This window comes from Tachyglossus aculeatus, chromosome 22, assembly GCF_015852505.1.
Source record: "Tachyglossus aculeatus isolate mTacAcu1 chromosome 22, mTacAcu1.pri, whole genome shotgun sequence".
Lineage (NCBI taxonomy): Eukaryota > Metazoa > Chordata > Mammalia > Monotremata > Tachyglossidae > Tachyglossus > Tachyglossus aculeatus.
The window spans coordinates 9,865,239-9,878,982 of record NC_052087.1 but is presented as its reverse complement, the minus strand read 5'-3'; the positions used below and the strand labels follow the sequence as shown (position 1 = coordinate 9,878,982).

The 13,744-nt window shown below is 46.4% G+C and overlaps 1 protein-coding gene across 1 annotated transcript in view; it reads right to left on the bottom strand.

The window, feature by feature from the left end:
• PPFIBP2 (PPFIA binding protein 2) overlaps positions 1-13,744 on the bottom strand; it is a 155,832-nt gene that overhangs the window by 72,405 nt on the left and 69,683 nt on the right. The window contains exons 4-5 of the mRNA XM_038764163.1: positions 8,472-8,564; positions 2,989-3,102 (exon numbers count right to left, since the gene is read on the bottom strand). Coding sequence (XP_038620091.1) covers positions 2,989-3,102; positions 8,472-8,564 — 207 coding nt within the window. The remainder of the gene's footprint in view (positions 1-2,988; positions 3,103-8,471; positions 8,565-13,744) is intronic.

Sequence of the window (13,744 nt, the reverse complement as noted above, 5' to 3'; positions counted from 1 at the left end):
AATGGAAGAAAACACTCAAAGTTGAAATGTTGGCCATCTTTTTAGGGCTTCAATTGTCCCACCCAACCAAGGACCGACAGCAGATTTAAACAACCTTGAAAGCATCCTCTTGACAAAACCTTTGACTAGAACGGTTTATGGGTAATAGCCCAGCTGACACGAGCATGACCTAACAAACTGAGAAACCCCCCATTTTGTCGCTTCCTACGCCATACTCAGATAAAGTAAGCTTGTCCTCCAGATTGGAAGCCCATTGTGGGCAGGAAACATGATGACCATCGCTGTTGTATTGTACTCCTCCAACTGCTTGGTACAGTGCTCTGCACACAGTAAGCATTCAGTAAATACTACTGTCTGATAAAGCTTCAATCAGTCTGACTGCACACAAAAAGCACACTAAGTACAGTAAATACCACTGATGGATAAAGCTTCACTTAATCAACAGACCTTACCAATGGAATTGAAAGTTAAGGGGGAAAGGGGCCTAGAATGTGTTCCTTTTGAAATGTGACCAGGAGCTAAAGTCCCAATTTTGTTTTCCACATTCTCCTTCCTCTGTGTTCTGGAAACAGGAGATGCAGTGACCTAGCGATCATTCCTAGAGTTATTGCTTATATTTCATTCCAAACAAAATGACTTAGCAGAGAAAAAGGGGCATTAATTCCTCAAAAAAGCAGCAGCATGGCCTAGTGGAAAGAGCATGGGGCTGGGAGCCAGAAGATCTGGGTTCTAATCCCGGTTCCACCACTTGTCTGCTGTGTGACCTTGGGCAAGTCACAACTTTCCTGTGCCTCAGTTTCCTCATCTGTAAAATAGGGATTAAGCCTGTGAACCCCATTTGGGACAGGGACTGAGTCAATCCTGATTATCTTGTATCTACCCCAACGCTGAGGACTGTGCCTGGCACATAGAAAGTGCTTAACAAACACCTTAAAAATAGTAGTAATAGTATGTACTAAGTGCCTTCCATGTACAAAGCACAGCATCTAAGTTCCGAGAAAGAAGTACATCATCAACACTGTGGTATTTGTTAAGTACTTACTGTGTGCCAGGCACTGTACTAACCTCTGGGATGGATACAAGCAAATCATTTTGGACAGAGTCCCTATCCCACCTGGCGCTCACAGTCTTAATCCCCATTTTACAGATAAGGGAACTGAGGACCAAGGAAGTGAAGTGACTTGCCCAAAGTCAAATAGCAGACAAGTGTAGAGACGGGATTAGAACCCAGGTCCTTCTAACTTGCAGGCCCAGGCTCTATCCATTAGACCACACTGCTTCTCAACATTATATGGATGAACTATGATGGCCCAATTAATCCATTTTCCCAGGGCAACTTCTGACGGCCACCCGAGAACGCCTATCCCAAATCAGTCATGAAGCAATTACCATTTGGTCTCTGTGATTGACCTGCCAGATGGGTTATTCAGTCCTGCCCAACTTCACTCATTCAATTGTGTTTATCTAGTGCTTACTTTGTGCACAGCACTATACTAAGCGCTTGGGAGAGTATAATATAACAATAAGGAGACACAATCCCTGCCCACCTCGATTTTACCCTGCCCCAGATCCACCACGAGTCTGTGAAGCGTACCCTACCAAACTGCTCGTGTGACTCCTGAACAGATCTGCCCAGTAAATTCAAGAAGGAAGTGCTTCTCTTTAAGCAAAAGCTTGCCCGGAAAGAGATAAGTAGGCAAGAGAGAAAACAGCAAGCACCAGCACTACAAACATTAGGGTGGACAGCAAAAGACGGGACAAACATCTTGGGCGCTCAAGACTGAGGCCTGTTGAACCACACATGCCCTCAGAGGTGAACTTTGCTGTGAGCGGTGTCTTCTCCAAATACAAAAGACGACTCTAATGGCCCATATTGTGATCCCACCAAACCGGATAGCCCTAATCAATCAATCAGCGTGGCTCAGTGGAAAGAGCACGGGCTTTGGAGTCAGAGGTCGTGGGTTCGAATCCCAGCTCCGCCACTTGTCAGCTGTGTGACTTAGGGCAAGTCACTTCACTTCTCTGGGCCTCAGTTCCCTCCTCTGTAAAATGGGGATTAAGATTGTGAGCTCTCTATGGGACAACCAGATCACCTTGTAACTTCCCCAGCACTTTGAACAGTGCTTTGCACATAGTAAGCGCTTAATAAATGCCACTAAAAAAATCAATCAATCAATCAATCAGTGGTATTTATTGAGCACTTACTATGTGCAGAGCACTGTTCTAAGTGCTTGGGAGAGTACAATAGTAATAATGATAATAACTGTGGCACTTAGAACAGTGCTTTGCACATAGTAAGCGCTTAATAAATGCCATTTAAAAAATCAATCAATCAATCAGTGGTATTTATTGAGCACTTACTATGCACAGAGCACTGTTCTAAGTGCTTGGGAGAGTACATTAGTAATAATGATAATAACTGTGGTATTTGTTAAGCTCTATTTGCCAGATACCTTTCTAAGCACGTGGGAGAGTATAATAATAATAATAATAATAACTGTGGTATTTGTTAAGCTCTTACTATGTGCCAGATACTGTTCTAAGTGCTTGGGAGAATATTATGATAATAATAATAATAATAATTGTGATATTTGTAATTGTGATACTATGTGCCAGACAAGTGCTGGGATAGATAAAAGATAAAGGGGTTGGACACATTCCCTCTCCCCCAAGGGGCTCACTGTCTTAACCCCCATTTTACAGATGAGGGAACTGAGGCCCAGAGACATGAAGTGACTTGCCCAAGGTCACCCAGCCAGCAAGTCACGGAGCTGGGATTAGAACCCAGGTCCTTCTAACTCACAGACCCATGTTGTACCCACTAGGCCACGCTACTTCTCTGACAGATTTAGCAGACACATTCCCTGCTCGTAACGAGCTTAGACCTAAGGACACGAGACCATGTCCCTTTGGCCCCGGACCTTTAAGTACAGCAGGGGGGCCGGCTCCAGCTGCATTTTCCAGGGTGGTTACCACACCCAGCCTTACCTGTTGAAGCATTTCTTCCGTAGCGTTCAGTTTTGCCTGATGTCCCTCCAAACACACCTCCAAGTCCCTGATCTTCTCTCCCTGGGCCTCCACCTGGTCAGTAAGGACGCTCACCTGCAACAGTAAGACAATGTTGGCCAGTCTCCCAGGGTAGACCTGTGCTTACAGGCAGATCAAGGAGCTCGCGAACTGAATCCTGATGGAGAAAGACTTACCTCCTTTACATTCCTCCCAAACAGCGTGATGTAGACCAACGGACCAGGAAAACTCAACCCAACAACAATAATAATCAGAATAACTGTGATATTCGTTAAGCGCTTACTGTGTGCCAGGCACTCTATTAAGCACTGGGGGAGATACAAGCAAGTCATATTGGACACAGCCTACATGGGACTCACAGTCTCAATCCCCATTTTCCAGATGAGGTAACTGAGGCCCAGAGAAGCGACTTGTCTAAGGTCTCACAGCAGACAAGCAACAGAGCCGGGATTAGAACCCAGGTCCTGGCCGTAGGACCTGCCGAAAGCAACGAAGGAAGGGGCTCTTACCTCTCAACAGGTTCCTGGTGCCATTTCCCCAGGGGAGACCTGGTCCCATTTTGAACTCTTGCTGGAAAATCAGGGTGGGTCGGATGGAGGGACTCGAGGGACAGAGCTTTTTATAAACAGCCACTCGAGGAGGCAAGGCTGGCAGGGTTCCTTGGACCGGAACGCAGACGCCAGTTAATATTTGAGCAAGACTAAGACCTAATGCTCCTTTCAGCCTGGTGGTGTTCTTGCTGCTTGCAGTGGGAAAGCAATAAAGCTATTCTGCTGCCAGGCAAACAATGACCTTTCTCCTCGATCAGAGTAACAGGCTCACTTGATTATCAAACAGGCTCTTGGAAGCAATTAAAGAATGTGGGACATTAAGGGGCATGTATTAGCACTGACACAACTCAATCCCATAAAGGCATCCAAGGTGTACATGCTAAAACATGACTGTTCGACACCGAGACTCAGAGGCTGAATTGCACAACTGGAAAAGTAGCACAATTCCTAATGAACTTTGAGGAACACTGCCGGAAACTGCTCCTAATGAAGGCTTTGGCACTAAAGATGCCGAGTTAATTAAGCCACAGAATCAAATAATGGGGACCATCTTCTCCTTGAACTGGGTCCCATTTACCCCGGGTTTAATATCGGCCAAGGACTTTATGATCGTTTTGATTAAGGCTTTCTCTGAACAGCGCTGTGGGCAGTTAGAGATTTGGTTCTCCCTCTCCCCAGAGTGATTTGGGAGAGGGTTAAAAACTAGAGAAGCAGCATAGACTAGTGGTAAGAACACGGGCTTGGGAGTCAGAGGAGGTGAGCTCTAATCCCTGTTCCGCCACTTGTCTGCTATGTGACCTAGGGCAAGTCACTTCACTTCTCTGGGCCTCAGTTCCCTCATCTGTAAAATGGGGATTAAGAGTGTGAGCCCCCTGTGGGTCAGGGACTGTGTCCAACCTGATTACCTTCTATCTACCCCAACAATTAGCAGTGCTTGGAACATAAGTAAGCGCTTAACAAATACCATTATTATTATTACTTTCTCTAAGCCTTTTGCTACTCAATGGTCCCAAAAGCCTCAATCAATCAATCAATCGTATTTATTGAGCGCTTACTGTATGCAGAGCACTGTACTAAGCACTTGGGAAGTACAAGCTGGCAACATATAGAGACAGTCCCTACCCAACAGTGGGCCTCACATGGGATAGGGACTGTATCCAGCCCAATTTGCTTGTTTCCGCCCCAGTGCTTAGTACAGTGCCTGGCCCATAGTAAGCACTAAACAAATGCCAAAATTATTATTATTAATAATAATAATAAATAATTTCTAAACAATAAACCTTGGGTGGGGTGTAGCTATGGAAGTGAATTCCCTCCTCACAAAAGGGCAAACTATCATTAGTTCAACTCCGAGTAACCTTTATTGCTTGTTAAATTCTCTTCCATCATTGTTCTAGTAAGAGATTTCCAGGGAAAAGTAATTAGCTCTTTGGGAAGGCAAATCGTACTTACAGGGGAAGATGCTTCAAATTTGCCCATTTTGACAGCATGCTTTTCCTCAATGCTGGGTCTTTGAAATGATTGCAAGGTTTTCCAAGGGCCTTTAACTTCTGCCATTGGGTTGTAGCAAAGTCTTCTAGACTGTGAGCCCACTGTTGGGTAGGGACTGTCTCTATATGTTGCCAACTTGTACTTCCCAAGCGCTTAGTACAGTGTTCTGCACACAGTAAGCGCTCAATAAATATGATTGATTGATTGATTCTAGACTGTGAGCCCACTGTTGGGTAGGGACCGTCTCTATGTGTTGCCAACTTGTACTTCCCAAGCGCTTAGTACAGTGCTCTGCACACAGTAAGCGCTCAAGAAATATGATTGATTGATTGATTGATTTGAAAGACAAAAGACAAATCCCAATATTTTCTAGGGTAAATCATCCTCTAGTTTCTTACTTTGAGAAGACAGACCTGATGGGTTACCTATTCAGGGTTTTCGCTATCTCCTGTTGAATGTTAAGAGTTTTCTCCTCCAGATGATGACCTGAAAGTTGTAATTTTAACTCCAGTGCTCACAGGGATCATCCTATATGGCAGCGGGGCCCACAGCAAAGAGCTCAGGCCTGAGAGTCAAAAGACCTGGATTTGAACACCAGTTCCATCACTGGCCTGGTGTGTCACTTAAGCTACCTGGGCCTCAGTACCCTCACGGTTAAAATGGGGATAAGATATTTCCTCTCCCTCTCTGAACCCTGGGGTTACAGGGGCTACACTGCCGATTCAACTCAATTCAATCGTATTTATTGAGCACTTACGGTGTGCAGATCACTGTCAGACACCCCAGCACTTAGCCCAGTGCTTGTCACCAAGTAAGCATGAATCGATACTATGCTTATGTTATCTCCTTGAGTCAGACCCTTCCCCCACATCTCTACCTGTGGGAACCCAGATCGTGGTGATCTGTTCTCCATTGCCAAAGGCTGAAATCATTCCCGACCTTTGTGCCTCAGGTGACTCGCTGGAATTTGGGAATTCAGAACTGAAACTCTTACTGACATGCTGGCTCCTCGCTCTAGAAGCTGAAGTGCCAAGTTTGGTAAACAGACCTAAAGACCCGATGTGATCTTCTTAGAAGATGCACTAGACACTTTTGCTGTTTTGCCTCTGGCGCCCATTTAAGTGAAGTGAGCTATCAAGGGGTCAATGAAATGTGGTTCCTTTCCAGGCCTGCTGGGAGCTGGGTCCCACCATCTATTTCCCCAGACGGGGAGGGGAAATCAAGCAGAAACAAACCAGAGTGGGGTAGACTAGCAAGGTTTTGCATCTATTTAGCCTAACAAATAGTAATTCATACTTGTGGTGCTTTGTACTGGATTCTACTAAGCAGTAGGGCAGGTACAAGATGATTGGGTCATACACAATCCTTGTCTCACATGGGGCTCACAGCCTAAGTAGACGGGGAGAATAGGTATTAAATCCCATTTTAAGGAGGAGAGGAACAGGCACAGGGAAGTTAAGTGACTTGTACAAGGTCACACAACAGCCATGGCAGAACAGGGATTAGAATTCAGGTTCCCTGACTCCCAGACTAGTGTTCTTTCCACTAGGTTAAGTGATAGGACTTCTATAATAATTATAATAATAATGACGGCATTTGTTAAGCACTTACTATGTACCAAGCACTGTTCTAAGTGCAGGGGTACATTCAAGGTTAACAGCTTGGACACCCACCCTGTCCCACATGAGTCTCACAGACTAGGAGGCTCATAGACTTTAAGCAGGATTTCCTTGCAGTATCCCAGTAATCTCAAAGGGAAGCTTAGTGATGGCATTTATTGATTAAGAGCTTGCTATGTGCAAAGCACTGTTCTAAGCACTGGGGAGGTTACAAGGTGATCAGGTTGTCCCAGGCGGGCTCACAGTCTTAATCTCCATTTTAGAGATGAGGTAACTGAGGCCCAGAGAAGTGAAGTGACTTGCCCAAAGTCACACAACTGACAATTGGCAGAGCCGGAATTTGAACCCATGACCTCTGACTCCAAAGCCCGTGCCCGAGCCACGCTGCGCTGCTGGAGCTTAGCTCCAGATAAGCTCTCTGCCACAGAGTAGTCACCACACTCACAGCTCAGGTCAGGCCTCAATGACAGGAAATAGCAGGAATGTGGCTTTTGGGGTGCAGGATCCCCACACTTGTGAAACACAGGTGCACTGTTTATGGATCAAGGCAACGGCTTTTCATTTTCTGTTGCTCCTGAAGGAGCCAAAGTGCTTGTTTTGCGTCTTGTGTGATCAAGAATTCTCATGGAAAAAGACACCAGCTTCACAAAAAGCCCGAGGACACCAGCCCGGGATTCTGTTTTCCAAAGTGGAGAAGCAGTGTGGCCTAGAGGCTGGGCCCGGAAGCTGGAATCTAGCAGAGAACTCCCGTGTCTCAGGGGATTTCCTGTTTCCTGGGGAGTGAGCTGAGATTTCCACTTGGAGTGGACCCAGGGGAACCGAAGCAGTGTGGCCAAATGGATAGAGCACCTGGGCGTCAAAAGGAACTGGGTTCTAATTCTGGCTCTACCACCTGTCTGCTATGTGATCTTGGCCGAGTTTCTCTATACCTCAGTTACCTCATCCCGAAAATGGGGATTAAGACTGTGAGCCCCATGTTGGGTAAGGACCGTCTCTATATGTTGCCAACTTGTACTTCCCAAGTGCTTAGTACAGTGCTCTGCACACAGTAAATGCTCAATAAAAACGATTGAATGGATGAATGAATGAATGAATGAATGTGGAACATGAATTGCGTACAACCTGATTAGCTTGAATCTAGTCCAATGCTTAGAACAGTGGCTGGCACACAATAAGCACTTAGCAATACCATAAAAAAACAAAACAAAACCAAAAAAAAAAAAATATAAAAGGACCTCAGGTAGCCTGCCTCACCCCCGACCCTGGGCCCACCACGAATGGCATAATGGAGAGAGCCCGGCCCTGGGAGTCAGAAGGTTGTGGGTTCTAATCCTGGCTCTACCACTCATCTGCTGTGTTACCTTGGGCAAGTCATTTCACTTCTCTGTACCTCAGTTACCTCATCTGTAAAATGGAGATTAGGAGTGTGAGCCCCATGTGGGATCGGAACAGTGTCCAACCCGATCAACTTGCATCCACCCCACTGTTTAGGACAGTGCTTCACATATAGTATAAGCTTAAGTACCAAAATTATTATTATTCTAATCCCAGCTCTGCCACTTGTCTGCTGTGAGACCATGGACAAATCATTTCACCTCTCTGTGCCTCAGTTACCTCATCTGTAAAATGGGGACTGAGATTATGAGCCCCATGTGGAACAGGGATGATGTCTGACCCAATTTGCTTGTATCCACCCCGGTGCTTAGTACCGTGTACTAAGCACAGAGTAAGAACTTAACAATTACCACAATTATTATTACCAAACGGAACAAATGTTACATACCTGCAATATAAGGGACTCTTTGTCGCCTTCTAAGCGGGTCAACCGGTCCTGATAGGTCTCATTGTTCGCCGTAGCTTGGTGGCTTTCCTGGGACTAAAGAAGAACGGCAGAGTTTCAGAGGTGAGAAAAAAACTTTCACCAACTTCCCAAATTAGGGGAATAATTAGTGCTGATTATCTGTCCAGGTTCAGTACGTGAGAAACCACCCACAATAAAAGGAAACCACGGGATGGCGAAACGATCCGACCATGACAGCCACAGCTGGATGCCACTCTCAGGTGCGCCTTAGGGTGTTGCAACATTCCTCACCGAGATGACCTCACGCTCGCCTTCGCCTACCCAATGGGAAGCCTCGGAGGGAGGCTTTGGTGTGTGCCCAACGTGTTGAGTCTGGCCGTGCACGGAGCCTGCCTTCCCGGAAGGCCGACGGAGAGGCAGGCAGTGCCCCGTAATGGGCAGGGAAGGAGAAAGATGTCCCACGGACAGTGGAAACTTTGAGACTCTCGGCTCGCTTCCTTCTGCTGACATTCCCAAGTGGGTTCTCGGGACCCAGACCCAGCTGGAAAGCCAACCTGGCATAGCAGGTGGGTGGGTGAAAAGGGGTGGAGGAGGGTTCTCAGATGCCAGCTGGCCCGGGTTTTTTCTCCTGATGTAGCCGTGGGGGGCGGGGGGGCAAGTAGTTGATAAGCCCTCTCCTCACACACCCAACGCAGTAGGGACTGTCTCTATATGTTGCCAACTTGTACTTCCCAAGCACTTAGTACAGTGCTCTGCACACAGTAAGCGCTCAATAAATACGATTGATGATGATAATGTGATGTCTCCACCCATCCTCCCACCTACCAACACCTCCCCTCTCCTCTCTGTCTCCATGCCTCTATTTGGACGTATTTATGAATTTGTGGTTTAATGATCTGTCTCGTATCACCTATCAGATTGTATGTGGGTCAACCTGTCCCTCAGGCATTAGTGGGGAGGAGGGGGAAGAATATGAAAGTGTCAGGGGGGAAGGGATTATTGAGCATGTATTGTTTACTTGACCTCTATTCGACAAACAGAGCTATTCTTGCCTGGGAACTTCGAATATTTATCAGCCACTGGAAACCACGTTCACTCGCAAAGCCACTGGAAACCACATTCACTCGCAAAATTGCCTCCACCCCACCACGACTTTTGAAGAAGGAAATGAAAGGTTATTTTGGTGAGCAGTGATGGCGGCACAAGAAGGAGAGAAGGATCCAGTCGTAGGCTCATGGCCCAGTTACTTCGCCTTTAAAATGGGGATAATAATAATAATGATGGCATTTATTAAGCGCTTACTATGTGCAAAGCACTGTTCTAAGCACTGGGGAGGTTACAAGGTGATCACGTTGTCCCACGGGGGCTCAAGTCTTAATCCCCATTTTACAGATGAGGCAACTGAGGCCCAGAGAAGTTAAGTGACTTGCCCAAAGTCACGCAGCTGACAATTGGCGGAGCCGGGATTTGAACCCATGACCTCTGACTCCAAAGCCCGTGCTCTTTCCACTAAGCGTGTCAGCCCCATGTGGGACAGGGACTTAGTCCAACCTGATTTACCTGCATCTACCCAGTGCTTCAAACAGTGCTTGGCACATAGTAAGAGCTTAACAAGTACCGTAATCATTATTATTATAGATGGTGAACTCCGGGATGGGAAGATGAGACGGGGGGAGGGAAGGAGGGTGAGCGAAATTCGATGAGTGCCCGTTGTATGCAGTGCTTGGACAGTCTGAGAGAGGCACCAGAATTTTCCCAGGGTGGGACTCCGCTCCCAGCATGTTCTGCATACCACGGGCTGTCCATATGGACTTACGCTGTTGCCGATGGCACCTTGGACCTCCCCACCATCATCATCATCATCATCATCATCAATCATATTTATTGAGCGCTTACTGTGTGCAGAGCACTGTACCAAGTGCTTGGGAAGTACAAATTGGCAACATATAGAGACAGTCCCTACCCAACAGTGGGCTTACAGTCTGAAAGGGGGAGACAAAACTAAACATACTAACAAAATAAAATAAATAGAATAGATATGTACAAGTAAAATAAATAAATAAATAAATAAATAGAGTAATAAATATGTACAAACATATATACATATATACAGGTGCTGGGGAAGGGAAGGAGGTAAGATGGGGGGATGGAGAGGGGGACAAGGGGGAGAGGAAGGAAGGGGCTCAGTCTGGGAAGGCCTCCTGGAGGAGGTGAGCTCTCAGTAGGGAGAGCACCAGGCAGCTGTGGGACCTCTCTAGGTACTTGCCACCCCACGGTCACAACTCTCAGGGCCCCCTGCATTCCCGGTCCTCCTCTGTGTCAACGAAGATTCCTCCACCTGGCCTTCCTCACACCACCCCGGCAGAAAGAGAGAAGCAGCCACAGCCTGGGGCCACCCCCATGAGACCCTGGGAAGATCATGGGGTCAGCTGCTGCTGCTGCTGATGTAGCTATAACGCTCACGGTGACCGCGGTGGTGACTATGGACTGAGCCACAAGGAGCCGAAAGTTCTGCTCCTCTAGCCACAGTACCGTATTCAGCTTTTTTTTTTGCCTAAGTGTTGCTCTTAGTGCTTTGTTTCATCACTCTTTGTGTCTGCCTCCAGTCCCCCTCACCATCTTGTAATTTATAGACTGTAAATTCCTCTGAGGGACAGACACTGTGTTTAATTCCCACCTGCATATCCTTTCCCAGTGCCTAATACTGTGCTCTGCACAAAGCAAGCATTTACTTACTAAAGTGAAGCTGCATTGCCTAGTGGTTAAAGCCCAGGCCCGGGAGTCAGAAGGACCTGGGTTCTAATCCCAGCCTTGCCACTTGTCTGCTAGGCGACCTCGGACAAGTCACTTAACTTCTCTGTAAAATGGGGATTAAGACTGTGAGCCCCTCGTGGGACAACCGGATCACTTTGTACCCTCCCCAGCGTTTAGAACAGTGCTTTGCACATAGTAAGTACTTAATAAGTGCCATTATTATTATTATTATTATTATTATTATTCTCTGGGCCTCAGTTACTGCATCTGGAAGATGGGGATTCAATACCTGTTCTCCCTCCTACTTAGACTGTGAGCTCTATATGGGACAGGGACTATATCCAACCTGATTACCCTGTATCCACCCCAGAGCTTAGTACAATGTCTGGCACATAGAAAGTGCTTAACAAGTACCATTTTTTTATAAAAAAAGCCAGGGTTTGGACATTATCTGTAACCACTCTTCACTAGGGGAAATTTGAGACTGATAGAATAGGTTTGGTTCTTGAAGTTGAGAATGGTTTTGATTGTCCCACATGGGGCTCACTGTCTTCATTCCCATTTTACAGATGAGGTCACTGAGGCACAGAGAAGTGAAGTGCCTTGCCCAAGGTCACCCAGCAGACTAGTGGCAGAGCCAATAATAGAACCCAGGTCCTTCTGATTCCCAGGCCCGTGCTGTACCCAGTAGGCCATGCTGCTTCTCACAATAATTAATGGATTGATATGTATCAAATGCTGAACTAAGCAATGGGGGACATACATATCTGTAATTTATTTATTTACATTAATGTCTGTCATCCCCATTCTAGACTGCAAGCTCATTGTCATCAGGGAATGGGTCTGTTGTTTTACTGTACTCTCCGAAGCACTTAGTACAGTGCTCTGTATTCAGTAAGCGCTCAACAAATATGATTGAATGAATACAGATAATCAGACCGTCCCTGGGGTTCACAGACTAAGAGGTAGAGAGACTGTGTACTGAATCTCCATTTCACTGATGAGGAAACTGAGGCCCTGAGAAGTACAGTGACTTGCCCGGGGTCACACAGCAGTCAAGAGGCAGAGCTGGGGTTAGAACCCAGATCCTTTTACTGGGCACCTTGGATCCCAGGCCCGTGCTCTTTCCACTAGGCTGATTCTTTTAAGGTAGGAGGACCTGATCTTCTTGCTTTATCCCAAGAATCACTCCCTACCTTCTTTTATGTCATAACGCAAACTGTCCAGGCATCTTTTAATTGTTATTTTTGAGCAATCAGTCAATGGTACTTACTGAGCACTTACTGTGTGCAGAGCACTGGACTAGGTGTGGTCATAATTGCACCAGTATTAAGCACTTTCTGCATGCAGAGCACTTCACTGAGCACAGGGAGAGAATACACAGGTGAGAATTAGGAACAGTCCTTGTCCCTTGAGGAGCGCTTTGGAGAGAACAATACAAGAGTGTTGGTAGGCCGGATCCCTGCTCACAAGGAACTTAGAATTTAGAGCTTCTTAAAAAAAAATTGTTGCACTAAAACAAGCTCCCACACACTATTCCCTTCCATCATCAGACCCACGTTTTCTAAATCACTGAGACTTGAGTTCTTTTAGGATGAATTTGGAACCCAGCAAACTCCTTGCTTAGAATCCAGGCAATGCAATTATAATAATAACTGTGGCATTTGTTAAGCGCTTACTGTGTGCCAGGCACTGTACTCTGCACTGGGGTGGATACAAGCAAATCAGGTTGGACACAGTCCCTGTCCCAGCCAGGGCTCACAATCTCAATCCCCATTTTATAGATGAGGTAACTGAGGTACGGAAAAGTGAAGAGACTTGTTCAAGATCAAACAGCAGGCAAGAGGAAGAGTTGGGATTAGAACCCATGACCTCCTGGCTCCCAGGCCTGTGCTCTATCCATTATAATTATAAACAAGAGCATTTCCAGAGCCTGATAAGGGGTACAGCCGTAGTGGATAGAGCACGGGCCTGGGAGTTGGGTCATGGGTTCTAATTCCAGCTCTGTCACTTGTCTGCTGTGCAACCTTGGGCAAGTCACTTCACTTCTCTGGGCTTCAGTTACCTCATCTGTAAAAGAGGATGGAGACTGTGAGCCCCATGTGGGATAGGGACTGCATCCAACCCTATTTACTTGTGTCCACCCCAGTGCTTAGTACAGTGCCTGGTGCAGTGTAAGCACTTAACAAATACTGCAATTATTGTGTGGCTCAGTGGAAAGAGCACAGGCTTGGGAGTCAGAGGTCGAGGGTTCAAATCCGGCTCCGCCAATTGTCAGCTGTGTGACTTTGGGCAAGTCACTTAACTTCTTTGTGCTTCAGTTACTTCATCTGTAAAATGGGGATTAAGACTGTGAGCCCCACGTGGGACAACCTGATCACCTCGTATGTGCTTTGCACAAAGTCTTAACAAATGCTATTATTATTATTATTATAATACAGGGAACTATCCGTAACAGGTTTATAATCCTCAGTCAGTCTGCCCATTTACCAGTGGGTTGC